The following is a 27,780-nucleotide window of genomic DNA, read 5'->3' as shown; positions in this document are numbered from 1 at the left end:
AATGTGCATATGTGAACAATGACAGCTTCACTGTACTTGTCAGTGGGGGCGGTAGAGACGCCATTGTGGAAGCCTATGTACTGTGTGGCCCTCACATTCAAAATGAGTGAGTAGAACAACAAATTTGAATCAAATTTCATGCTAAGCTTGAACATTCCTCCATGGAAACTGTTTAGGTGATTCAGAAGGCCACAGCTATGGGCAACTGATGATTGGCAGCTTCATCATGACAGCATGCCTGTTCACATATTATGTCTTGTGTAGTCTTTTTGTGAAGCAACAAATCACCCAGGTAACTCAGCCCCACTACAGCCAAGACTTGGTGCCCTGCAACTTCTGGCATTTCCCAAAACTAAAATCATCTTTGAAAGTGAAGAGGTTTCAGACTGTTGATGAGATTCAGGGAAATCTGAAGGGGTAGCTGATGGCGACTGGGAGAACTGTGTGAGGTCCCAAGGTACCTGCTTTGAAGAGAACTGAGGCATCATTGTCCTGTGTCCAATGTTTCTTGTGTGTTCTTCAATAAATGTCTCTATTTTTCATATTACATGTCTGGGTACCTTCTGGACATACCTCATTTATTAAGCAAATATTAGCAGATCTTAAGGGAAAAATAGATAACAATACAGTAATAGTAGGGGACTTCAGTACCCCACAATCAGCAGTGCATAGGTTGTCCAGACAGAAAATCAGCAAGAAAATGTGACTGGACCACAGCTTAGAATAATTGACCTACCAGACATCTTCAGAACATTCCAGCCAACAGCAGCTGAATGTGTATTCTTCTCAAGTGCACATGGAACATTTTCTAGAATAAACTATATGAATTTTAGCAAATTTTAAGAAGAATGAATCCCTACTAACTATCTTTTCTGACCACAGTGGTATAAAAATTAAAAATCAGCAACAAGAGACAAGTGAGAAAATCTACAAATATGCAGAACTACACAATTCTAAATAACCAGTGGGTCAAAGAAATCAAAAAGGAAATAAAAATTATCTGAAACAAGTGAAAATTGGAATACAACTTGTCAGGTATTGTGGTGTGCAGCACAGTCTTCTAAAATATCAAGATGGAGGGAACACTCCAAAACTCAATCTACCAAGCCAGCATTATCTTGATAAAACCAGATAAGGATTACAAGAACAGAAAACTAAACCAATATTCTGGATTAACATAGATGTAAAAATTCTCAGCAAAATATTAGCAAACCAATATCAAGAGCACATTAGACACCAGGACCAAGTGAGATTTGTTCCTGAGACAAAAAGCGTGCAGTATATGCAAATCAGTAAGTGTGTAGTACATCACATCAATAAAGTGAAAGATGAAAATCACACAATCTTTTCAATAGACACCAAAAAAAGCATTTGACAAAATACAACATTTGTTTAAGAACCCTTAACATACTGGGTATACGTCAACATAATAAAGGCTGTATCACAGCTACCATTATATTCAATGGAGAAAAATTGGTAGTGTTTAAGATCAGGAACAAGACAAGGATGCCTACTGTCATCACTCATACAATATAGTACTAGAAGTCCTGGCCAGAGCAATTAGGCAAGATAGAAAAATAAAGACATCCAAATTATAAAGGAAAAGGTACAGCTATCCTTATTTGCTGATAAGATATATACATATATTTATATATATATAAAATCCCAGAATCATTCAAAAAAAATGATAAATCATTGAATTAGTGATGTCCATAAAGTGGACATTTTATGGATGCAGTCAACACACAGAAATCAATTGTATTCCTTCACACTAATGATGAAGCATCTGAAAATAATAGCATTAAAAACAAAAATATTTAGGAGTAAATTTAACCAAGGAAATAAAAGATCTGTACAATGAAAACTACAAGTCTTTGCTGAAAGAAATTGGAGACAAATGGAAAGACATCACATGTTCATGGATCAGAAGAACTTACATTGCTAAAATGTTCACACTGCTCTAAGCCATGTACAGATTCAACACAAACCCCATCAGAATACCAAAGGCATTCTTCACAGAAATAGAAGAAACTGTTCTACAATTTGTGTGGAACCACAAACCCAAACAGCCAAAACAATCCTGAGGAAAAAAGAACAATGCTGGAGGTATCACACTTCTCTATTTCAAACTATACTACAAGCCCAGAGTAACAAAAACAGTATGATACCATTACAAAAAAGAGACACATCAACCAAGGAAACAACAGAGAGCTCAAAATTAAATCCCTGCTTATACAGTCAGCTAATAAGGGAACCAAGAACACCCAGTGGGAGAAGGAGATAGTCTCTTCAAGTGGTGTTGGTTGATCAGGGCACATGCATGGGTTGTGAGCCAGGTCCCCAGTTGGCATGTGAGAGGCAATTGATTGATGTTTCTTTCACACATTGAGGTTTCTCTCCTCTGCTGCCCTCCCTTCCCCTCTCTAAAAATAAATAAAAAATTTTTAAAAGAAAAAGGTGGAGGGAAAACTGGAGAAACACACGCAGAAAAATGAATCAGTCCCCTATCTCATGCCACTCACAAAAATTAACTTAGTGAATTCAAAGACTTAAACATAAGGCCCGATACCATATAATTTCTAGAGGAAAAACTTAGGGAAGAAGCTCCTCAATACTCTCCTGGCAATGATTTTTTGGACATGACCCCAAAAGTGCAAACAAGAAAAGCAAAAATCAACAAAAGGGACTACATCAAACTCAAAAGCTTCTTTACAGCAAAAGAAACAGAATAAAAAGGAAACTACAGAAGGGAAGAAAATGTTTGCAAACTGAGTATCAGGTAATGGGTTAATATCCAAAATATATAAAGATCACGTACAACTTAGCAACAACAAAAACAGTGCAATTAAAAAATGGTCAGAAGAATGAAACAGACATTTCCCAAAGAGGACATCAAAATGGCCAACAGGCTCATGAGAAGGCAGTTCAGTATCATTAATCATCAGGGAAATACAAATTAAAGCCACAATGAGATATCACCTCACACCTGTTAGAATGTCATCAGAAAGATGAGAAAACAGGTGCTCATTGGGATGTGTTGTATAATATAAGGGTTTCCTTTTCATTAGTGGGAATGTAAATTGGTCTAATCACTATGGAAACAACATGGAGGCTCCTCAAAGAATTAACAGTGGATCTACCATATGATCTAGCAATTCCACTTCTAGGTATTTCATTCCCAAAGGAAATGAAAATAGGACTTTGACACAGTATATGCACTCTTATGTTTATCACGGCATTATTCACAATAGCCAAGATATGGAAGAAACCCAAATGCCCATCAACAATCAATGGATTCAAAAGATGTGGTGCATATGCACAGTGGAATATTATTCTGCTGTGAAAAGAAGGATATCTTGCCATTTGCAACAATGCAGATGGCCCTTGAGGACACTATACTAAACTAGATAATTCAGAGAAAGACAAGTATGTATAATATCACTTATTTTTGGAATCTGGAAGAAAAAGAAAAAACAACAACCCTGTAAAAACCAGAGTAGCCCTGGCTGGTGTGGCTCAGTGGATTGAGTGCTGGCCTGTGAACCTTAGGGTTGCTGGTTTGATTCCCAGTCAGGGTAATATGCCTGGGTTGCGGGCCAGGTCCCCAGTAGGGGGCGAAAGAGAAGCAACCATACATTGATGTTTCCCTCTTTCTCCCTCCTCCAGAGGATGGGGTTAGGGGTAAGATAGATGGTATTTAAGGGCACAAACTTGGGATGAGTGATAAATAAGCCATAGAGATTTAATGCACGATGCAGTTGACCCTTGAATATTGTGAATTTGAACTGCTTGGGACCACTTAGCAGCGATTTAAATTCAGCTGTATAATGAATATAGACAATAATATTATACATTAAGTAGGTAATATAAATATCACTGTAAGGGCAATTATAATACAATATACACATGTATCAAAGTAACACACCATTCCTACAGGAGGTTACATGTCACATTTATTCAGTAAAAAAAAACTGGACAGGTCTTGAATTGTCTGGCTGGGAAGTTTGGACTTCGTTCTGTAGATCAGTTGGTTCAGTAGCAGAAAATCGAGTGGGTTGAGTGCAAGAGTAGGGGCTGGAAGATTAATTAGATCTCTGCACAGCTTAAATAAGGATAGTAATGAAATGGGTAAAGATTGGATGTAGGAAATGTAAAAAGAGAATCAGATGTGGCAAATGAGTGAAAGTGAGGGATAATGGAAAGGGAAGAGTCCAAGTTAACTTGTTTTTAAAATCTTGGAATTGATAGGTTTAACTTCATGAAAAGTAAAAACTCCAGTATTCGAAAACAGTCTATAAATTTCTAAGGAAGACTAGCCCACCTTGGCTGGTGCGGGTCAATGGACTGAGTGCCGGCCTGTGGACTGGAAAGATTTCCAGTTCAGTTCCCAGTCCAGGCACACCCAGTTGGGGATGTGGTAGCAGCAGCCGAGCAGTGTCTCCCTCCCTCTCTTTCTCCCTCCACCTCAATAAATAAATAAATAAATAAATAAATACCCTATGTAAATGATACAAAACTATAAATCGTAAAGTTGAGAGTTCTTGGAAAAGATACATCAGTAAAAATGTGTTATTTCAGATGATGTTTTCACAGGTTGTCAGGGAATAAAATTAATGAGATGTTTGCACAGACAGCATTGATCAGAGTTATACACAATATTTTAAAATTCTATTCTTATCTTTACCCTGTGCAATGTCTATAGGTGTGTATGCTTGGATTGGCATTAATTTTGTCCTCGGACGATTTGAGCATATTGAAGATGGTAAGTATGTTTCCAGCTAATGCATCTAACTGGAAGTTACGGCCTTTTCTGTTGGTTCTAAGGGCTAAAAAAGGAGCTAAGCGTGTGGCACAGCTAAACATGTAGGGCGGAGTGAAAGAAGCTGCTGTCTTGCACAACTTAGTTGTAGTTGGGAAGAGGAGGCTGGGTTTCCCTAGAAATGTTTGAAACACACCCTGGAAACAAGATGACACCTCCGAAGATCCCAGTTCTCTGGATTTGTTCTGCACCCACAGATATGTCTTGTTCTCTGCAGATGATGAAGCAGTAGTGGAAGTGAACATTCCTGGTAGTGAAAGCAGTGAAGCCATTCTCCGCAAAAGAACTGCCGGTATTCTCGACATGGGAGGCGTGTCAACGCAGATAGCATACGAAGTCCCCAAAACTGTAAGCTTTGCCTCCTCACAGCAGGTATTATCTGTACAAGTTTCCTTCTTTTTGATTTGGTTTTATTTAACATGTTTCCGTCCATTTCTGTTTTGTTTTCTGAGTCCGAACACATCTTTACTGTGCTTGCTGAGGTACCACCTTCTCAACCAGGAGAAAGCAGACAGGAGGAAGCCAAGGCAAAGCTCCCCTAAGCCATTTGTGTGTTCATTGAACTCAGCTGGTTTGTTTTCTGAACTCATGTGGAGTTTTTCTTTGGTATACATGTCAGTCAAATACTTGAGTTTTGTTTACATTTTGTCTTCAATTACTCTTTTCTCAACAGGGATTGTAAAACTTAAATAGAATAGCATCAGATTTCTTAAGTTACAATTAGGGAAAATACTTTCTTATTTTTTTATGGCTCTGATAGTTTTTGACTTTTCTGGAAAGAACTGCTTCCACATTTCTGAACTCTGGTTCACTCTGTCTTTCTCTGTCCTCTCGTGCTCCCTGTCAGTGTAGTTTCCCAGTCGGCTGTGGCCTGTGTGGAGAGCAGCGGAAGGGTTTCCAGAGGTGCTCCTGATTCCCATGTGCCTTTATCACTCTCTGTCCATTCTGCTGTACACTAATGTCAAAGCCTGGTTTCCTACACTTTCCCGGGGCGTAGAGTGGTAGTTAAAAAAGACTGGTGCATCATCAGTTTGTCCTCACTAGTTGTGTGTGTGGCCTTAGGCAAAGTAACTTAATTTCTTTGATCTGGTTTTCATCTACAAATGTGACTGCAAGTGCTTCTAACATAGAGTTACTATAAAGTTTTATAAGATAGTGTATATAATATATCTAATGCATTGCTAGGCACCTAGTGTTCTTTCAATAAATGATAAATTAAACTCCTTAGGAAAAAAAATTTTTTAAGGATTTTATTTATTTTTAGAGAGAGGGGAAGAAGGGAGGGAGAAAGAGAGGGAGAGAAACATCAATGTGTGGTTGCCTCTCACATGGCCCCCATTGGGGACCTGGCCCACAACCCATGCATGTGCCCCGATTGGGAATCAAACTAGTAACCCTTTGGTGCACAGCCCGAGCTCAATCCACTGAGCTATACCAGCCAAGGCAGGAAAATTCTTTGTAAATTCAAGTATTGCAATCTGTGTTTCCTACTTCCCATCCAGACATGCCTCCAGAAACTATTACAATCTGTAAAAAGTCACATTATTCCCTTCAAGATAAAGTAAAAAAATATATAAAGCAAGCTTGGAAAAAAATAGTGAAAAAGCAGGATTAAAATGAATGGATTTCCCATGAATGCATCATCTGAAGAAAGCATTGTTAGCATTTTGATGGGTTTTTTTTTCATTCTTTTTTCCCTATTCATATTTTTTAAATGTGGTTTTTGTAATATTACTGTTTATTCAGTTTCATGACCTTTATTTAACAGTGCATAAGTGTGTCCCTCCATAAACTTCATTAGGATAAATTACTAAATCCTCCTAGGAGTTATGACATCCAGCTTTTTCTGTCCCAGAATTACAAAAGACATCTTTGTGTATAGAGACTTTTCAATGTTTAGAATTATTTCTAAAGCATAGGATTCCATAAACAGATTATTAGGTTAGCAGATGTCAACTATATTGCCAACTTTCTTTATCAGTAAGCTGTAACGATATCACAGATGGGTAGTGCATCTAAAATTTCCTAAGTCAGAAATGTCATATTGATTTGGGAGGGATGCCTAGAAGGAAATACAGAAGCAGAAATTTTTGGTCCATTTAGATGAGAGTCTTTTGACGTTTTTCTTTTTAAAGAAGGTAGTTGTTTTTGTATTGCTTAAAATATTAATTTTGTTATCCTTACGTCATCAGGAAGAAGTGGCTAAGAACTTGCTGGCTGAATTTAACCTTGGATGTGATGTTCATCAGACTGAGCATGTGTATCGAGTCTATGTGGCCACATTTCTCGGGTTTGGTGGCAATGCTGCCCGGCAGAGATACGAAGACAAGATATTTGCCAACACGGTTCAAAAGAACAGGTAAAGCACCTTTCCTTGCTCAGCAGTCAAATTCAAATCCATGTCTCTCCTCCTGAAGACCTACCCAGGCAAAGCAGGAATACCTCAATCAGCAGAAGCCTGTCAGCACTGTTAGCTTTTTATTCCTCTGCCTGTTGAGCTGGAAGAGGACATGGAGGACAGTGGGGTCAGGCCCTCAGCCCCACACCCCGCCAGACTCCCAAGGAGGCTCGCTGACCCTCAGACCCATGCCTCCCTGATGGACTGGAAACTTCCCTCTCAGGACGTTAGGTAGCTCAGAGCCCTGGGTAATGCATGTTGTTTTCACTAATGTGTTTATTTGCCTGTCTTTTGCTCTGGACCACGGTGTTTTTTAAGGCCAAGTCCATCATTTCCAACATGCACTACACCAATTTAATGTTGTTTTGGCTTAAAGAATACCAAGAACTTACAGGCATTTGTGAAGAACTTGGTATCAAGTCCATTTAGCTTTTTACTTTTTTCTAACTTCTTTTTTTTCTCTTTAATATGTTTTGACTAACTTAAATAAAAATGCCACTTAGTCCCCTATATTCCCCTCCCCTCAGCAATCACCATACTGTTGTCCATGTCCATGAGTCCTTTTTCCTTTTTGCTCAATCCCTCCACCCCCTCACCTCCCCGCTCCACTAGCAGTCATCTGCTCTCCATCTATGAGTCTGTCACCATTTTCCCTGTTTGTTCATTAGATTCCACACGTGAGGGAAATCATTTGCCTTTCTTTGACTGGCTTATTTCACTTAGCATAATGTTCTCCAGGTTCATCCATGGTGTCTCAAAGGGTAAAATTTTCTTTTCTTCCATCTGAGTACTATTCCATAGTGTAAATGTCCCATAGTTGTTTTATCCACTCGTCTGCTGATGGACACTTGGGCTCTAAGTTCTTTTTAAATCTTGCTAACATCAATTTGACAGCATTCTCTGGCAACTCACCTTTATCATATTTTTCTAAGACATCTAACCTAGTTTTCACAGGACACATTTTCACTTGTCACTTCTTTTTCACATTTCTTCCGCATATAATAAAAATCAAAAGGGGGGCTGGAAACACGCAGTTAGTGGGCACTTAGCAGCAGTGAACTAGGACAGAGAGCAGCTCACTGGCCACAGGCACCCCACAGTGGTGGGGACACTGGGCTGTATACAAGGAACGAAGGCATGAGGTCACCTCACCAGCTGGTTGTTTCCCTGATTCTGTTAAGGTGTCTGCTATATGAAAGTGTGTATCACGAATCTCCAGGTGGGGCTTAAGTGTATCCTTTCCTAACTTAATTATGCTGGAACCCTCTGTTGCCACAGGACACTGGGCAAGGTATGTGGTCCACAGAACACACTTTGGGAGGCATTGACTTCAGGACACAGTTTTCTGTCAGTCTCATGATCAAGTTTCTCTTTGTGCTATAGGCTCCTGGGAAAGCAAACTGGTCTAGCTCCAGATACGCCATACTTGGACCCCTGCCTACCCCTAGACATTAAAGATGAAATCCAGCAAAATGGACAGACCATGTACTTGCGGGGAACAGGAGACTTTGACCTGTGTCGACAGACTCTCCATCCTTTCATGAACAAAACAAATGAGACGCAGACTTCCCTCAACGGGGTCTACCAGCCCCCCATTCACTTCCAGAACAGCGAATTCTACGGCTTTTCTGAATTCTACTACTGCACTGAGGATGTGCTGCGGATGGGAGGAGACTACAATGCCGCCACATTTACTAAAGCTGCAAAGGTAACCTTCAGAGAGACCTCTGTCTGCGTGCTTCGGGAGACTGGGGTGGACAGTGGCAGGCCTTGTCCTCCCTTCACCACTGGAGGCCCAGGTCAGAGAAGGGAGAGGAGGAGGACAGAAGGCTCTCATGCTGCACGTTGGGGATCCTGTTTCCTCGGTTGGGCAAGGGGAATGGTCAAGCAGGAGCCCAGACTTCTCTGTGAGCTGACTTCTGCCCCACAGCTCAACAACTGCCCTGGTCACCAGTGGCTCCCAGGTTGTACTGCTGCATAATACTGGGAGCATTACCTGACAGTACTTGCTGCAGCCTTCCAGGACTTCCATCTCAAGTTCTCCCTGCCTTTCTGGGTCTCTTGGGCTCCCTTAAAGGTTCCCCCCTCACACCCCTTAATCCTTGGTGATCCCAGACTTCCACTCTTGGCCTTCTGCCTTTCGTGTTCTCGGGTGATCTCATCCATGCTTGTTATTTGCTGCTGTCTCTCAAGGAGAGACTGCGGTGCCGACCCCACGCAGTGCCCGCTTGCTGTCCCAGCACCACATGCACCCATGGTTTCCTCCCTGCTCTGTTCCGTCTTGCTCTCAGTTAACTGCATCACTGAACATCCAGTCCCCAATCATGTGTTCATCCCTTGCTAGACACCCCTGTATGATCAAGCACGTTACTTGATGTCATATAGATATTTCTCAGACCCCTTCCTACTTTCTGTCCTAGTGTTGTCGTCCTAGTCCAGGCCTCTGTCCATCACCAGCACTATTGCCTCTCAGTTGGTCGTCTTGCGTCTGGTCTTCCTCCATCATTCATCTTCCAGCTGCTCCCAGACTGTTGTGTCAGAACACAAGTGCAGTCACCTGCCCTCCTCTTTAAAATCTTCAATGGCTTCCTTTTCTTCCCAGGGCACATTTCAAATCCCCCCAGAGCGTCATCTTCCCACCTGGCTCTTTATACTATAATTGCCTCAGAGGACCCCTTGTTTCCCTCACTCCTGTGCTACTTCCGCCTCGTCTTCGTTCCTGGTGGACCCTGGTCCGGAGTGCCTGTCCTCTCCCTCTCGTTCCATCCAGAGTGCTGTTCCTGTTCCCTCTCGAAAGTTTCTCAGCTTCTCTGAGACTCCGTTTCTTCATCCTTTAAATAGAGATTAGAATAGTAGCCATGTAAGTGCTGTGACACCTCTTTGTCTTCTCTCAAAGACAGAGTCTTTTGTAACTGTCTTTGTGTCCCAGAACCTCTCGCTGTGCAACCACACACAGTGCTGCTCGGTCGCAGCTGGCTCAGTGCCAACTCAATTCCAAATGCCTGCGCTTGTCACATGTAGTCATGGAAGGAGACACTGAGCCATTTTCAAGAGGTTGGTGTAGGCAGTGAAATTCTCTTTAACAATCACTTCGGCAGAATTTTAAGACAAAGAACAGCATTCTTGCCCTGACCAGTGTGGCTCAGTGGGTTGGGTGCCGTTCCACCAAGCGAAACGTCGCTGGTTCAATTCCCAGTTGTGGGCACGTGCCTGGGTTGTGGGGGTTGATTCACGGTTCAGGGCAGGTACAGGGTGCAGAAGAGAGGTGACTGATCGATGTTTCTTTCTGATATAGGTATTTCCATCCTCTTTCTCCCTCCTTTCCCCCCTCTCTAAAAATGTCATAAAATCTGCCCTGGCTGGTGTGGCTCAGTGGATTGAGTCCTGGCCTGAGAACCAAAAGGTCACCAGTTTGGTTCCCAGTCAGGGCACATGCCTGGGTTGTGGGCCAGGTCCCCAGTAGGGGGCATGCAAGGGGCAACTACACACTGATGTTTTTCTCCTCTTTCTCCCTCCCTTCCCCCCCTCTAAAAATAAATAAATAAAATATTTAAAGTACATAAAATCTTAAAAAAAAAATAAGAACAGCATTCGCTGATCAGTAATATTCACTGAGTGATCGATCGTGTGTCTTCTTGGCACACACATATAAGTTACACTTCTAGGAACAGATCCACAGAAATGGAGATCAAATGGAGGGTTAGCAACAGGGGAGTGGGAGGAGGAGAGAGGAAGGGAAAAGGTACAGAGAATAAGTAGCATAGAATGTAGGTTGAAAATAGATAGGGGGAGGGTAAGAATAGTATGGGAAATGTGGAAGCTAAAGAACTCATAAGTATGACACATGGACATGAACTAAAGGTGGGGGATTGGGTGGGAGAGGGTGTACAGGGTGGAGGGGAGTGAAGGGAAATGGGACAACTGTAATAGCATAATCAATAAAATACATTTTACAAAGTTACACTTCTGTTCTAATTGGAAGGATATGTTTCTTATGAATATGATAAACCCTTTTTAGTGAAAAAACATTTACCCCAATGATTTATTTTGGGTAAAATTTCTTTCAGGATTATTGTGCAACAAAATGGTCGATCTTGCGGGAGCGCTTTGACCGAGGACTGTATGCCTCTCACGCAGACCTCCACAGGCTGAAGTAAGTCGTGGATGGGCAGGCCCCGGGTGTGTTGTGGAGACCAGGCATTCAGTAGGGCCCCAGCTCGCCACACCCCGGCCCAGCCTGCCTGCCTGTCCTCGTCAGTCACTGCTGTTCCTCGTCTGTCCTGGCCTCCTTTCGGACAAGACAGCAAACAGTTGAGCCCAAATATCCTGCTCCACACATAGTTTTACTCAGTTTTGCTGTTCTTTCCACCTGGAATTCCCCTAGTCATCCTTTGCCATTGAAATCCTGCCCGGACATCAAAGTGAGGGTGGGGGCTGTCTTTTTTGTCCTCCTCTGCCCTTTCGGCCAGAGCCTTTCCTTCTCCCCGAGCCTCCAGAGCCCTCAGGTTCCTGCTGGTGTTTGTCATTTCTGCTTTGTTTCTAGGTATCTGTTGCTTTTCAAAAATCCTCCCATTTTAAGTTAAGTGCATTGACCATTATTTGTTAATTATATCTTATTACTTGCTTAGCCCAATGCTTTGCCAAAAGGAAGTCTCCAATGAATATTTAGAATCATAGAATAATAGAGCTGAAAAGGACCCTCCTCTTTTCTCATTTTATAATAAAGAAACTGAGGTCCCAAGAAGTTGGAGCTTGTTTGGTATTTACGGAATAAGTAAAAGATGCAATGGCAGAGGCAACATCTGTCACGACATTGCATTTAATTACACTGAGACCGAGTTTCGTGAGCTTATTGATTTGGACAGGCAGGCTGTTCTGTGTTGTGAGACAAGGGACATAAGCCAAGTAAATCGATGTGGAACGCATGCGATGGTTTGGGCTGCTCAGGGCTCCTGCTTCAGGAAGCCTGTGCACCCACACTGGCCCCAGAGGGGGCCCATCTCTGTGCACAGCTTATCTTGACCAGTGACCCAGTGCCACCTCTGTCTGTGCTCGGTGCCTGCAGGTATCAGTGCTTCAAATCCGCCTGGATGTTCGAGGTGTTTCATAGCGGCTTTTCGTTTCCCATTACCTACAAAAATTTAAAGACCGCCTTGCAAGTTTATGACAAGGAGGTTCAGTGGACCCTTGGAGCAATTCTTTACAGGACCCGCTTTTTACCCTTAAGGTATGGATGTGAACTTGGTAACAAGCATCAAACACATGATGCTTTTCTTCAGTTACAATGCACCACGGCAACTGCAGCCTGCGGGTGTCTGATGCACTGGGCGGAGCTACAGAGTCGTGCACTTTGTGCTGTCCCCCGCCCCCCTCCCAGTGGTGCTGCACCAGGGCATGATTATTCTCGAGTGCCAGTCCTCCCGACCCTGGACAGAGCGTTGACTCCTGGGTTTGTGGGAGGCCTTTGTGGCTTTGCAGCCCTTCTCAACAGTCTTTAATGCTACTACATAGGTCACACAGGAAACCATTGCACCGAAATATATTTATGAAAATACTACGGAAAACACATTTGTGGTGTAGTGATCTGTGTTCTTTATTAACATGTGAAATAACAAAGGTTTGGCAGCAGGAGTAGTGCCTTCTGTAATTTCACTGTGGTGACAAATGTCATTATTTTAGGACATCTGCAAAGCACCACAGTGTGATATGAAAGGTCTGTGAGTGTCACCAGGAGCAAAGTCCCAGGTCCTGCTGATACCACAGTGGTTTGCTGGCTACATCCATGTTCCATGGAGACCCAGCATTAGTCAGAGACTGACACGGGCTCACAGACCTGCTGTCAGCTGACCCCCACAGAGGGACCCTGCTTCACTGATAAATGAGGTCTTAGCTTTTTGGGTTTTCCCCCTCATTTAACTGAGCTCCAAGCAATACATGGAGCTGGTTCACTGGGAAAATTGCAAGTAGTGGGTGGTACTGATCAGAAACTGGTTTGTCCCACATTGGCTTCTGAGTAACTAGCAAAACCCTCACGGTTCTACATTTCTCTGACTTTTGTTATAACCAAGTTATGATGGTGGTGACTGCTGCAGACCAGTGAGTACGCTTTCACTTGGGGCCTGGTTAGCGCTCACAGCTGTCGTCTGGTAGGCCGGATTTAGAGGTCAGGAAACTGAGTCTTGAGACAGGATTAGTTTCTGTCCTCAGAGCTGCGTCCTGACCCATGTCCTGTGCACTGTATGTCACACGCCTGGCCCGATCAGTTCTCTGTTGCCTCTCATCTGGCTTGTTTTTCTTCCCTTGTGGGCAGAGATATCCAGCAGGAGACTTTCCGGGCCAGTCACGCGCACTGGCGGGGCTTCTCCTTTGTCTACAATCACTACCTGTTCTTCGGCTGCTTCCTGGTGGTCCTGCTCGCCATCCTCCTCTACCTGCTGCGGCTCCGGCGCATTCACAGGCGGATGCTTCGCAGCGGGTCGACTGCCGTGCTCTGGCTGGAGGAGGGCCTCCCAGCCCAGAAGATTGGGGGCACCTTATGAACCGGATGCTAGGGAGAGAGCCCGGGAAGACTGGACTCTTAAAGGAAAAGCCATTTTTGCCTCAGGGTTTCTTCTCTTTTTGTTTGGTTTTATTTTTCCTTTCCCCCTTTGTTCCTTGAAACAAAAACAAATTCCATTGTTTGTAAACTCTCCTGTCCTGGAAGAATTACATTTAGCCCTGTTTTGTACACAGCTTTAAATTGAGGGTTAGGGAAAAGGGAAAATCACTTCATTTTTGCTGCATAGGATATTTGCCAAAAATTACAAAGGTTTTTGGTTTTTCTTTTAAGGTATGTTCAGTTTTAAACAGATGCACTTTGATATTGGAGGAAAGCAGCAAAGGTGTTTTCTATCAGTGGAGCTAGGACCGAAGGGTGATACTTTTAAGGAACCAAAAAACCTACTGAATGAAATTAAAATGCTTTTTTTCCCTCTACCTTAAAAACTCAAGAGGACGTGTAGTTTTTATTTATTGTTTAGGTCTGTCACTATATGTTTTCTTTGCGGATTTAAAAAATCAAAATCTTTTATATCCAAAAGAGAGAAAACTGGTTACCAAGAGGTAATTATTTTTCAAATTGATAGTGAAGAGACCTGAAAAATGTGAAATAATGACTAGAGTGCTGTGTGTGTGTGTGTGTGAAAATGGTAATGAAAGTGAATGAGGGATACAGTGTTCTTTTAAAAACACACACTTCAGAATTTTCATTTTAATTTAATTTTATTTTATTTGGAAAAATCCACTACCATGATCTTATCCTTTGATCACAGTAATCAGTTTCTTCATCTTATCTTTCAGTGGCCTCAGAACACTCTGTTTTTGAATAAGCCAGAAAATTTGTGAAGTTTCACTGGTTTCAAAATTACTAGAATTTGAGCTGATGGCAGCTGACAGGCACATCCATGTTTCTTAATAATGCATCTTTGCTTGTTTAGCTGCGCTCCAGTTTCTTACAACTTAAGGTTGGTGCCCCGCGTTCCCAATTAAGAACCGCCCCAGCAGTTCATTCTGAAGAGCCCGCCACGCTCAGTACGTTCTCTTCACCACCATCACAGTGGGTGAAGCCGCGTGGGCACCGCCACTGTGGCCCACGCTGAGAGAAGGGTCTGAGTGTCACACCAAAAAGAAGCCCACGTTTTGAAGAAAACAAGTTTGACATTTTAAATAAAAAATTTAAAAAGACCAATGGATTGGCATATGTGAGGTCAGTTGTTTTTCACCTATTCATTTAGTTTGGAACCACTGGGAATTCGTGCCTTTTTAAAGTTATTTCTATGCGTGAGCATGTGCACTGTTTGACTTCAGGAGAGTTAAATCCATCTAGTTGGTAGCAGATGTGCATTTTGAGAACCATCAGTTGCTTTTTTTAAAACGTTGATTAGAAAAAGAATTTAGATTCTGAAGTGCTTATGTAACCAAGGGGGGGAAGTGGGAGGCTTCTATCTTGTTTATTAATTACTTAAAACCATGACATACTGTATATTGATGATTTAAAAGATCACAAAAATTTTTAAAGATTTTACTTATTTCTAGAGAGGGGGAAAAGAGGGACAGAAATATCGATGCAAGAGAGAAACATTGATTGGTTGCCTCTCAAATGCTCCCTAACCAGGAATTGAATTGGCAACCTTTTGATTTGTGGAGTGTCTCCCAACTCACTGAGCTACACTGGACAGGGCTAAAAGGTTACAAATTTATGAAAGAAGTGGAAGTTCTGTTATTCTCCTAGAAAGTGAATATTCTAACAGTGAAGAAATTATTGGTAGACTATTTGCCTCTCACATATCCAGAAGGTAGGAAGAGTTGTGTGGTGTTACAGGAACTAATGTGGCGAGTCTTGTTTCAGAGAGCATAGAGAAAAATGTGCCTGTGAAAGAGCCAGCTTCTGAAGCGCTGGTCTCCAGATAGTAAATCCTTGGCCCCTGATAAACACTGTTCTTGTCAAGACCCAGCCACAAATGACCTGTGTCACACATACCCAGACGTAGCATGAGGGCGCATGCTTCTCGAAGTCTTCAAGGGGTTTGCTCTGTAGCCTGTGGGTGGCATTAGTGGTGAAGAGGAAGTAAGTTTCCACTTTAGCTTTTCTCCCACCAGTCGTTTGGAATAGGAAGGCCTGAACAGTAGAATGAAGAGTTTCAAATGCCTTGAGTATGCGATTTTGCCTTTAAAATCAAGGCAAGGATAAGCTAGCTTGGGCACAGGTTTAAATAGCCCTTAATTAAGACTTCCTACCACAAACAGCTACTTATTGAATAAAGAAGGCCAGTTGGGTCCCACTCTGTACTGTTCAGGAGACAAACCCAGGGAAGTTCTGCTTTATGCCCAGCCTAGGGATCCTCTGCAAGGACCACCCACCCTCCAGAGGACATCCCTAGATCAGGGTCCCCAGGCACAGACAGCCCTCGAACTTGTACTCGCTCGGGTGCCTGTGTTCCCGCCAAGAACTCCCTGCAGCAGGCAGTTTGACACACTTGCCCACAGGGAAAATGTGGAAGGCCCTTGGGCTGAGAATGGTGTTTCAATTTGTAAAGGGTAGTTAGAGACAAAAAGAGGGAAGAATGTGCAGCAGACACTGGAGTGTAGAGCCTGAACTACCTACTGAGTGTCCCTTCACAGAAGACGCAGAAGAAGACTTCAAAGAAGACTTCTGTGAAGTCCCTTCACAGAAGACATGTGAACAGTGCCATTCGAGATCACTTTTCTGATAAACCAGGAAAGCCCCCCATCCCCAATGTATAAAAGGCTATTCAGGAGGGCTCACTGTGTTGTGTTGAAACATCTGCAGTTGTGAGATGTCACCTTGTTTTTCATCACCTTATACCACAGGAGATCAGAGACCAGGCCAGGGTGGGCTGATGTGGGAGGTGAGCCAGGGAGGAGCTCCATTCAGGAGAACTCGTGTCCTCTAAGGGCTGGCCAAAAGGGCCATAAACTGAATAGACAGCAAGAAAACGGGGGGCCTGCTGAAAGCCTTGTCAGAGGAGAACGCCTCTGCTCTGTCACCGTGTACACCCGTTCAGGCCGCCGGAGGATGCGCCTGAGCCTATACAGACCATTTAGGGAAATCACAGTGGAAGTACGAACATACTGTTTTGTACCAGTGGTTTTTGCACATTCTCACCCTATACTGCTTGGCTCTGGGCAGCACCCCCACCCTGGGATCAACCAAAGAGGCTGCTGGGGCTCAGCCTGGCCACCCCAGAGGCGGAGGAGGCATGTGTTCACCACCCATGTCCCCACCTGTGCGGTGCACTCAGGTTGGCACACTCTAGATTAACAGATACTGCAGTTCTAAACTCAGGCCTACGTAGAATAGTTTTCCTCATAAAGAAGCATGTGTATCACTTGGCAAGAAACACAAAAAGGCGAGTGTGTTTTCCAAGCTTTAAAAAAATATCAGCTTTAGGATTTTGTGTGGTAATGTGCAATGCAGCAAAACTACCTACAGCTAAATTATTTAGTTATTTCTATGTCAGTGTTCTTTATGATACTGAATTTTCCCTTTCAATAATAAATGATGTGACCAACCAAGGAGAATTGTTTGGTTAATAAGATTATGTTTTATAGTTAGAAATTACAAAAACTGAGGGAACCTAAATGCGCTTTATTTAAATGATGTTTTCCATTCAAGGGAAGAATAATTCCCTTTGTGGGGCTGTGGTGTCCTATCACTTTCCCTTTGGGGAACCTCACCTTGTTACCCTTGCACATCAGTGGGTGTTGAGAATCAAAATGAAAGTTCATCAGTGTGAGCTTGCGTTCTGTGATTTAAACAGGTTTTTCTCTGATGTTTGAATCTTGTTACCTGTTGTAGTGCTATGTCGATTCTAAATGTATTAAAATAAATTGTCTGGGTCTGACCACACTCGGCATTCGCTGTATCTGATGTGCATGTGGTGCCGCAGCACCGTGCATGTAGTGCGGGGAGGGCGTCTGTTCGTCCTGCAGCTCAGACGCCAGATGTTCCACAAGGAGAAACACCAAGGGGTTTGCCATTAAGCCAATCTCCACTGTGAAGGCCATACCTATTAACTGTGTGTAGAAAGGGAGGGAGGGAGGAAGGAAGGAAAGAAGGGAGGGAGGGAGGAAAACAGAAAGATGAAATGAACCAACTTCTATGTATTTTCTCTTAAATAGTGAAAACAAAAGCTGACTTTCAATTACACCATTTTCATTTCGACCTAAACTTGAAGCCATTGGCTTATTTCCAGAGAAATATGAATCATTTACTAATAATTCTCAAAAGCTAGGGCTTTTTCATCTGTTTGGGAATATATGTATAAATAGAGGTTTCCCAGGTGGAGGGAGGTGGGGCTGAAAATGGATGATGGAAGCAATGGAAAGGGAAGGGGACCAGCTGTTAAGAATGACAAAAATTGAACAAATTTGGAGGGCACATGGTCAAAAACTAGGGGTGGGGGGTAATGGGGGGGGAAGAGGGGAAGGTTGGGTGGGTGGGCTGGAATGGAAGTAAGTGGGAGAAAACTGTACTTGAACAATGATTAAAATAAAATTTTAAAAAAGAAAAAGAAAAGCCCGAGAAGTGTGTGTGAGGCAAGGGGCAGCTGGACGAGACAGGAGTGCAGGAGAGACGTGAGCACCTGAGCACCGCAGCGCAGTGTCTGGCCCCTGATGGTGGGAAGGCTGGGAGGAAACAAAGAGGGCTTCCTTAACACAGGACTTTGCACTGGAGGGTAAGGATGTGTCTAAGGCATCTAAGGACACCTAAAATTTCACTCCACTTGATTGAACAGTAAGTGCCTGTTTCCAACTATTGGTAGATCTGAAAAAGCCAATGGTTCTGTTTTTTGTTTGTTTTTCACTGATTTCCATGTGTCCCATGAATCTGGAATTCACAAGGGGGTCCTTGTGTTTTTTTAGACCCTGAAATGCTAATGGTTGCACAGAGGGGCCTGTGGTCTGGGAGCAGAGAAGTGACAGTCACCTCTGTCAGACTGTCTTCTTAAGGAACGGTCCTAAAAAGACAGGAGCAACCTTTAATCCCAAAGCCGAGCTTGTCAGACTCAGCAATTTGCCTGGGGCTTCAGGGTCAGGATGAAACCCAATCCCATGAAATGTCTTCCCAGCCCTCGCTGCTCTGGGTGCCGGGCTGCCTCAGTGAGTGATCCTGCCTCCTTCTAAAAGCAGACTTGACCTGTGGAGGCATTTTCATGTGTTTCTTAACAAGGTTAGCTCTCCTTCCCGAGTGTGTCATATCCTCTATCTGTTAATATATCCATTAAGGTTGACTAAGACCAGCCACAGGGGACCATGGCTGCTTTGGCCTCCTATCTGTGCCCTGCACCCTTGATCCTGTTTGACAGGCAAGTTGCATCTGGACTCCAGACTTCACAGCCACTTCAAGGTTATTGTCAACAGCCTGTTGTATGGAAGAGGCCCAGCGAAGCCCAAACAAGAAAACCAGGCCGTAGAAAGGGTTTCTGCTTTGTGAAAAACACTGAAAGCTCCCCGCAGAACGTGATGGCGATTGGCACAAAAGACAGGCTTCTTCAAATATATGAACTCAACAAAAAGGAGGGGAAAGCAGATTTTTGGTGTTTTCTCCTGAAAAAGGAGTGGGAAGTTAGTTTTCGGCCAGGTCATTAGAGGACAAGAATGTCATCCTAATTCCCAGGGTTGGATGTCCTCTTTCATGTACTAATTCCAGAGAGGAGTACCCACGCTGGCTTTACTTGCTCTTCTCATAGGTTTATAATCGGTAGCTTTACTGCCACCTTTCACCCTTTTTTGTCCTCATGATCATCAGTTGGAAGTGGCGTTTTGGAAAACGGAGTCATCCTCTTGTTGCCTGTGAAGACATGACTTCCGAGCCAGACGCAGAACCTTCTCTTCCCGGGAGTCTGTCTGCTCTGTCTGGTGCGCACTGTATTCCCTAGATTATAGATTCAGAGAGACAGAAACTCTTCAGTGTTTACTGGTCTCTTTTCAGCATGTAATGTCCTTTATTTGGGTCATGACAGCACAAGAGAGAGTTTTCTGGAATTTCCTGGCTGTTCTCCGTAAGGTTCAAATGACATTTTTAAATTCTCTGCAACCTTCTGTGGCTGAGCTGTCCATCAGTGTCTGCACCGTCCCTGAGCTTTCTTGAGCAAGAACCGTTGCATGCTAACTTTCTGTGTTCCTATGTTTATAAATAATCCAATAAGGAATCACTTTGTAGCACACAGTGCTGCCTATTTATTTGTAGTAATCAAAATCTGGCTTTTGCCCTGACTGGTGTGGCTGAGCGGTTGAGCATTGTCCTGCAGAACTAAAAGGTCACCGGTTCAATTCCCAGTCAGGGCATAAGCCTGGGTTGTGGGCCAGGTCACTGGCTGGGGGCTCACAAGAGGCAACCAATCAATGTTTCCTTCTCTCTCCCCTCCTCCCTCTCTAAAAATAAAATCTTTTTTAAAAATCTGGCTTCTTTGTAAAATCACCTCTTTAAAACAAATGTTTTACAAACTCTAGGGACCTAAATAAAAAAATATTTTATTCTCCATCTTCTTTCCAGATTGCAGTTTTGTGCAGTTTTAAAGCCACATACCATTGTGATAGGAAGAGTGAAACGAAATTCCCAGCCTCCCTCTGTCATCGGTCCACTTCCCTCCCACCATAAAGTTTATTAAGGGACTGTTACATTTTAAAGCTATATTTACAAAAAACACAGGAGAACCAAATTTACCCAGTGCTTACTTCTTAACCCATTCAGTCTTGAAGCAAAGTGGGGGGAGACAGAATTAGGTAGTGATGGGTATGCAGCAACATAAGATCGGTGTTTTCTGAAGCCTAGCACAGAGAAAATAGTTTCTGGATGTCAACCTTATTTTTAGCATAGCTTCAGAATTTTATTCACTCTAAATTGTCCCTAAAAATTAGTTGTTTGGAACCCGGCCCCCAAAAGCTCAAATGTAAGGGAAAAGGATAGATTTAGATACATCAAAAATTCAAAAGCTGAATCCTGGATGGTGGGGGATGAGAGGAGATTCTATCTATAAATGTTCCTCATCTGAAACAAAGGTTAAAAAAGGAAAGAAAAGGAAGACTACAAGCTCTTTCACAAACCAGACTGCATAATCCCTGCAGGGAACGGCGAGCCAGAGAAAACGTTCCATGTGCACTTAAAAAGTATGTATATTCTGGAGAGAGAGAAGATGGCGGCGTGGTTGGAGGGCGCAGATTCCACTTCCCTCTACACACGGGAGAAAAACCTAGCCGATCAGCCGAGAAACAGAGCAAACAGCCAATGATATCACGACATACATGAAAATTGGACATAAAAAACTGTAGCAGACATTGAAAAACCAGAAAGTAAGGAGAGTGCTTCAGGGTAATAAGGGCCCAGGCATCAGCTTGGAGACCAGGGAGGTTGCAGCCCCAGGCCCGGTGCTCCCAGGTCTGCCAAAGGGCACTCCGGCGAGAGCTGGGTCAACTGTTCCCTCCCCAGCCAAACAAGGATTGAGCAGCACCAGGGGAGGCCTGATTGCTTGAAGACACAGAGAAAGGAATGAGGACTGAGAGACAATCACACAGTGGCGGTGACCACCCACACATAGTCCTGGGAAGAATGTGCGCCAGAGCCTGTGCAACCAAGGGCAGCCTGGCCGCACGCCACACCCGCACCCCTGAGAGAGTGTGGTCTTGTGGAAGACCCAGAGCCCACCGCCGTGAACAAGGAAAAGGCATGGACACTCCCATGAACATGGGGAAGGCAAGCGCACTCTGTAGGATCCAGGGGGCCAACAGCCGTGAGCTCAGAGAGCATGCTTAGGAGGGCCCAGATCCCGCACTCAGGGCCCTGCAGAAGGGCACCAGTCTGGCTTTGGGGAGAACTCTCGGCTAGCCCTGGGGAGTGTACATGAGAGGCTATCCCAGTGCTGAATGGGAAGGGAGAAAGGACATACCAATCGCCCCTCAGCCTGCTGAAGCCAGCAAGACCAGAAAAAACGGTTTGGCCAGTTTGAAACCAATAAGAGGTTTTTTTGTTATTTTGTCTTTTTTAAGTAACTTTTTATTTTTTAATTCTTATTATTTTATACCTCTCAATTCTTTATGCTTCTCTTTCTTTTTTTCTAATGTTATTCCTTCTTCCTTTCTTTCCAAATTTATCTCTTCTTCCTTACATCTTCTGCTTTTTTCCTTCTTTTTTTTTGAACCAGCAAGTTATTGCATATTTGTATTATCCTTTTCTCATTATTCTTACATTTTTGTTTTAATAGTAATTTGGTATTCCTCTTCTTTCTGTACAGTCTTCTTTGCTTGGCTGGTTATATTGTATCATTTGACAGGTTTCCCCCATTATCTCATTCATAGTGTATTGCTAATTTACTGTCCTTCATTTGTGTTTCATTAGTACGCTACTCAAGGTTCTGTACTCCCTATTCTTGTTATCTAGATCTCACAGACTCTGTCATACAATTGTTGCTCTAATACTACTGTAAATAATAGCTATTCCATACAATTGTAAATACTACACAACAACCCTCCCAGATCTTAGCTCACTTCACAGTTTCCCAAACTCTATTACTGTAGTGGTTAACTCTATTCTCTCACACCCTATACCTATTTACTATTCTTTACTCTCACCTTACCTCAGAATCTGACCTCTCACAACCTCACTGCTTTCTAGAACCAACTCACAATCCTTTGCTTCCCAATAAGAGTCTTATCTTCTTTCCATGCTTTCTAAAAAGTGGCTAGTGGGGTGAAATATCACAGTTAACACTATACATAGCCAAAGGATCCCTTATCTCGTCTCTCCTGGCTGCTACTGTAAATATCATAGACTACTCTCTTGCTGTCTTAAACCATTTTGCCTTACCCCTCCAACTGATCACAAAAAAAGAGTAGGGAAAAGCTGTGAACACCAGGATACACGAAGGAGACTGCACCACTGAATCTCACAGGTATTCTACCACAGAAGTTCACACCATAAACCCAGGGAATCAGAACAGATCAATTTAAGTAGCAGAGGCTAACAAGAAGAGTCTTACAAACAATGAGAAGACAAAGAAACAATCCCCAAATGAAGGGAAAGGAGGAAGCCTCAGAAAGAATGCTAAATGAAATAGAGGCAACTCAACTATCAGATACTGAGTTCAAAGAAATGAGTATCAGGAAGCTCAGTGAGCTAATAACGAGCTACCAGAAACTACAGGGAAATTACAACAATCTCACTGCAAACTATATCAACATGAAAAAGGAAATAGAAATTATCAACAAGGGCCAAGAGGCACTGAAGAATACAATTTCTGAACTGCAGAACACAGTAGAAGGAATCAAAAGCAGGATCAATGAAGCAGAAGATCGGATCAGTGAATTGGAGGACAAAGTAGAAAAAAACACCCAGAAAGAGCAAGAAAAGGAAAAGAGACTCAGAAACAATGAAGAGTGATTAAGAGAAATGCAGGACAATATAAAACATAATAATATCCATATAATAGGGATACCAGAAGGAAAAGAAGAAGAGAAAGGGATAGAAAACCTATTTGAAAAAGTAATGATGGAAAACTTTCCTAATTTGATGAGAGAAAAAGTCATATAAATCCAGGAAACACAGAGAGTTCTAATCAAGAGGAACCCAAAGAGGCCCACCTCAAGACACATCATAATTAAAATGGCAAAATTTCAAGACAAAAGAGAATCTTAAAAGCAGCAAGGGAGAAATAGGAAGTAACATACAAGAGAGCCCCAATAAGGCTAGCAGCTGACTTCTCAATGGAAACGCTCCAAGCCAGAAGAGAATGGCAAGATATATTCCAAGTAATGAGAACCAGAGGTCTGCAACCAAAGCTACTTTATCCAGCAAGACTCTCAATCAAGATAGAAGGCCAAATAAGAAGCTTCCAGACAAAGGAAGTCTAAAAGAATACACCTTCACCAAACCAGCTCTGCAAGAGATGCTCAATGGACTGCTTTAAGGAAAGGAAGGAAGAGAGAGCGAGAGAGAGAGAGAGGGACACAGGTACGAAAATGGCAATGAATAGCCCTGGCTGGCATAGCTCAGTGGATTGAGCGCGGGCTGGGAACCAAAGTGTCCCAGGTTCGATTCCCAGCCAGGGTACATTCCTGGGTTGCAGGCCATAACCCCCAGCAACCACACATTGATGTTTCTCTCTCTCTCTCTCTCTCTCTCTCTCTCTCTCTCTCTCTCTCTCCCCCTCCCTCCCTTCCCTAAAAATAAATAAATAAAATCTTTTAAAAAATAATAATAAATAAAAAAGACAATGGCAATGAATAAGTACCTATCAATAATAACCTTAAACATAAATGGATTAAATGCTCCAATCAAAAGACATAGAATAGCTGAATGGATAAGAAAGCATGACCCACACATATGCTGCCTACAAGAGACCCACCTTAGGACAAAAGACCTACACAGGCTGAAAGTGAAGGGCTGGAAACAAGTTTTCCAAGCAAATGCAAAGGAAAAAAAAGCCAGGGTAGCAATACTCATATCAGACAAAATAGACTTCCAAAAAAGGGCCGTAAAGAGAGACCCAGAAGGTCACTACATAACACTCAAGGGAAGAATCCACCAAGGAGACACAAACATTGTAAATATATATGCACCCAACATAGGAGCACCTAAATACATAAAGAAAATCTTAGAGGACTTCAAGAAAGATATTGTTAGCAACACAATTATAGTGGGGGATTTTAATACCCCACTGTCAAAAATGGACAGATCTTCCAAACAAAATATCAACAAAGATATTGTGGCATTGAACAATACCCTAGATGAAATGGACTTAACTGATATATACAGAGCCCTCCATCCCAAAGAAGCTAAACACACATTCTTTCAAATGTACATGGAACATTTTCAAAGATAGACCACATGATAGAACACAAAGGCAAGCCTCAACAAATTCAAGAAAATTGAAATCATACCAATTTCTAGGATCACAAGGGACTAAAACTAGAAACCAACCCCAAGGAAAAAACCCAAAACACTCAAAATTATGGAGATTAAACAGCATTCCATTAAACAATGAATGGGTCAAGAATGAAATTATGGAAGAAATCAGAAAGTTTCTGGAAACAAATGAAAATGAACTCACAACAACCCAAAACTTATGGGACACAGTGAAGGCAGTCCTGAGAGGGAAGTTCATAGCAATACAGGCCTACCTAAAAAAGACAGAAACTTTCCAAACAAACAACCAAACTCTACATCTACAAAAACTCAAGAAACAACAACAAAGACAGCCCAGAGCAAGTAGAAGGAAAGAAATAACCAAGATCAGAGCAGAACTAAATGACATAGAGACTAAAAGCACAGTTCTAAGGAACAATGAATCCAGGAGCTGGTTCTTTGAAAACATAAACAAAATCAACAAGCCTTTAAGCAGACTCATCAAGAAAAAAAAAGAAGACCCAATACCCAAATAAACACAATCAGAAAGAGGAGAGATTATAACTGATACCACAGAAATACAAAGGATTGTAAGAAATTACTACAAAGAACTGTATCCCAAGAAATTTGAAAACCTAGGTGAAATGGACAAATTTCTATAAAAATATAATCTTTCAAAACTCAATGAAGAAGAAGCAGAAAGCCTGAACAGACCAATAACAGCAAAGGAAATTGAAGCAGTAATCAAAAAACTCCCAACACACAAAAGCCATGGACCAGATGGTTTCACAGAAGAATTCGACAAAGCATTTAAGGAAGATCTAACCCCTATCCTTCACAGACTATACCAAAAAATCCAAAATGATGGAAGACTCCCAAACACTTTTTATGAGGCCAGCATTATCCTGATCCCCAAAACAGACAAAGACACAACAAAGAAAGAAAACTTCAGGCCAATATCGCTGAATAACATAGACACTAAAATCCTTAACAAAATATCGGCAAACTACATCCAACAATACATTAAAAAGATCATACACCATGACCAAGTGGGATTCATTCCAGGGATGCAAGGATGGTACAATATTCGCAAATCAGTAAATGTAATACATCACATAAACAAAAGCAAAGACAAAAATCACATGATCATATAAATAGATGCAGAAAAAGCATTAGATAAAGTACAACGCCCATTTATGATAAAAACACTCAGCAAAGTGGGAATAGAGGAAGCATTCCTCAACATAATAAAGGTCATATATAAGAGACCTATAGCCAACATCATACTCAATGGGCAAAAACTAAAATCTTTTCCACTAAGATCAGGAACAAGACAAGGCTGTCCACTCTCACCACTTCTATTCAATATAGTATTGGAAATTTTAGCCACAGTGATCAGACAAGAAAAAGAAATAAAAGGCATCCAAATCGGAAAGGAGGAAACAAAACTGTCACTGTTTGCAGATGACATGATAGTATACATAGAAAATCCTATACACTCGGCCAAAAAACCGCTTGACCTAATAAATGAATTTGGAAAAACAGCAGGTTACAAAGTCAATATCCAGAAATCAAAGGCATTTTTGTACACCAACAATGAAACAGCAGAAGCAGAAATCAAGAAAAAAATCCCACTTGATATAGCAAAAAGAAAAATAAAATACCTAGGAATAAACCTAACCAAAAAGGTAAAAGGCTTCTATTCAGAAAAATACATAATGCTGAAGAAAGAAATCAAGGAAGACACAAACAAATGGAAACATATACCATGTTCATGGATTGGAAGAATTAACATCAAAATGTCCATACTACCCAAAGCAATTTACACATTCAATGCAATACCTATTAAAGTACCAATGACATATTTCACAGACATAGAACAAACACTTCAAAAATTTATATGGAACCATAAATGACCCTGAATAGCTGCTGCAATTTTAAGAAAGAAGAGTAAAGTAGGAGGAATCACAATACCTGATACTAAACTGTATTACAAGGCCACTGTAATCAAAACAGTCTGGTACTGGCATAAAAACAGGGACATGGACCAATGGAACAGAACAGAGAGCCCAGAAATAAACTCAAGTCTTTATGGTCAATTAATATTTGACAAAGTGGGCAGCAACATAAAATGGAGTAAAAACAGTCTCTTCAACAAATGGTGTTGGGAAAACTGGACAGCTACAAGCAAAAAAATGAAACTCGAGCACCAATTTACACCATACACAAAAATAAATTCAAGGTGGATAGAAGATTTAAATATAAACCATGACACCATTAAAGTCCTAGAGGAGAACATAGGCAGGAAAATCTCAGATATTTCATGCAGAAACTTTTTTACTGACATGTCCCGTAGAGCAAGGGACATAAAGGAAAGAATAAACAAATGGGATCTCATCAAAATAAAAAGCTTCTGCACAACTAAAGAAAACAGTATATAACCAAAGTGCCGCAGGTTCGATTCCCAGTCAGGGTACATGCTTGGGTTGCAGGCCATGACCCCCAGCAACCGCACATTGATGTTTCTCTCTCTCTCTCTCCCTTCCCTCTCTAAAAATAAATAAGTAAAATCTTTTTTAAAAAAAGAAAAAAGAAAACAGTATCAAAATTAAAAGAGAACCAACTGTATGGGAAAACATATTTGCCAATGATACCTCAGACAAGTGTTTAATCTCCAAAATATATAAAGAACTTACATGACTGCACTCTAAGAAGGCAAGGAGTCCAATTAAAAAGTGGGCAAAGGACTTGAACAGACACTTCTCCAAGGAGGACATACAGAAAATCCAAAGACACATGAAACGATGTTCAATATCGCTAGCTTTCAGAGAGATGCAAATTAAAACCACAATGAGATACCACTTCACACCAGTCAAAATGGCCATCATAAACAAACAACAAACAACAAGTGTTAGAGAGGTTGTGGAGAAAAGGGAACCCTAGTGCACTGTTGGTGGGACTGCAGACTGGTACAAACACCATGGAAAACAGTATGGAACTTCCTCAGAAAACTAGAAGTGGATCTGCCTTTTGACCCAGCAATTCCACTGCTGGGATTATATCCTAAGAACCCTGAACCACCAATCCAAAAGAACCTATGCACCCCAGTGTTCATAGCAGCACAATTTACAATAGCCAAGTGCTAGAAGCAACCTAGGTGCC

At 42.1% G+C, this 27,780-nt stretch overlaps 1 protein-coding gene across 5 annotated transcripts in view; it reads left to right on the top strand.

The window, feature by feature from the left end:
* Positions 1-16,292, top strand: part of ENTPD4 (ectonucleoside triphosphate diphosphohydrolase 4) — a 33,013-nt gene extending 16,721 nt beyond the window's left edge. For 3 of the 5 annotated variants that reach the window (XM_028519697.2, XM_028519698.2, XM_036032686.1), the window contains 7 exons: positions 4,703-4,762; positions 5,037-5,191; positions 7,012-7,178; positions 8,601-8,925; positions 11,285-11,370; positions 12,283-12,444; positions 13,528-16,292. In XM_028519697.2, coding sequence (XP_028375498.1) covers positions 4,703-4,762; positions 5,037-5,191; positions 7,012-7,178; positions 8,601-8,925; positions 11,285-11,370; positions 12,283-12,444; positions 13,528-13,756 — 1,184 coding nt within the window. In that variant the 3' untranslated portion in view covers positions 13,757-16,292. The remainder of the gene's footprint in view (positions 1-4,702; positions 4,763-5,036; positions 5,192-7,011; positions 7,179-8,600; positions 8,926-11,284; positions 11,371-12,282; positions 12,445-13,527) is intronic. The other 2 variants (XM_028519699.2, XM_028519701.2) reach the window with 1 other exon arrangement.
* Positions 16,293-27,780: the final 11,488 nt, after the last annotated feature.

Source organism: Phyllostomus discolor, chromosome 8 (assembly GCF_004126475.2).
Source record: "Phyllostomus discolor isolate MPI-MPIP mPhyDis1 chromosome 8, mPhyDis1.pri.v3, whole genome shotgun sequence".
NCBI lineage: Eukaryota > Metazoa > Chordata > Mammalia > Chiroptera > Phyllostomidae > Phyllostomus > Phyllostomus discolor.
The sequence above is the reverse complement of the archived record's forward strand: the minus strand, read 5'-3'. Positions and strand labels throughout refer to the sequence as shown.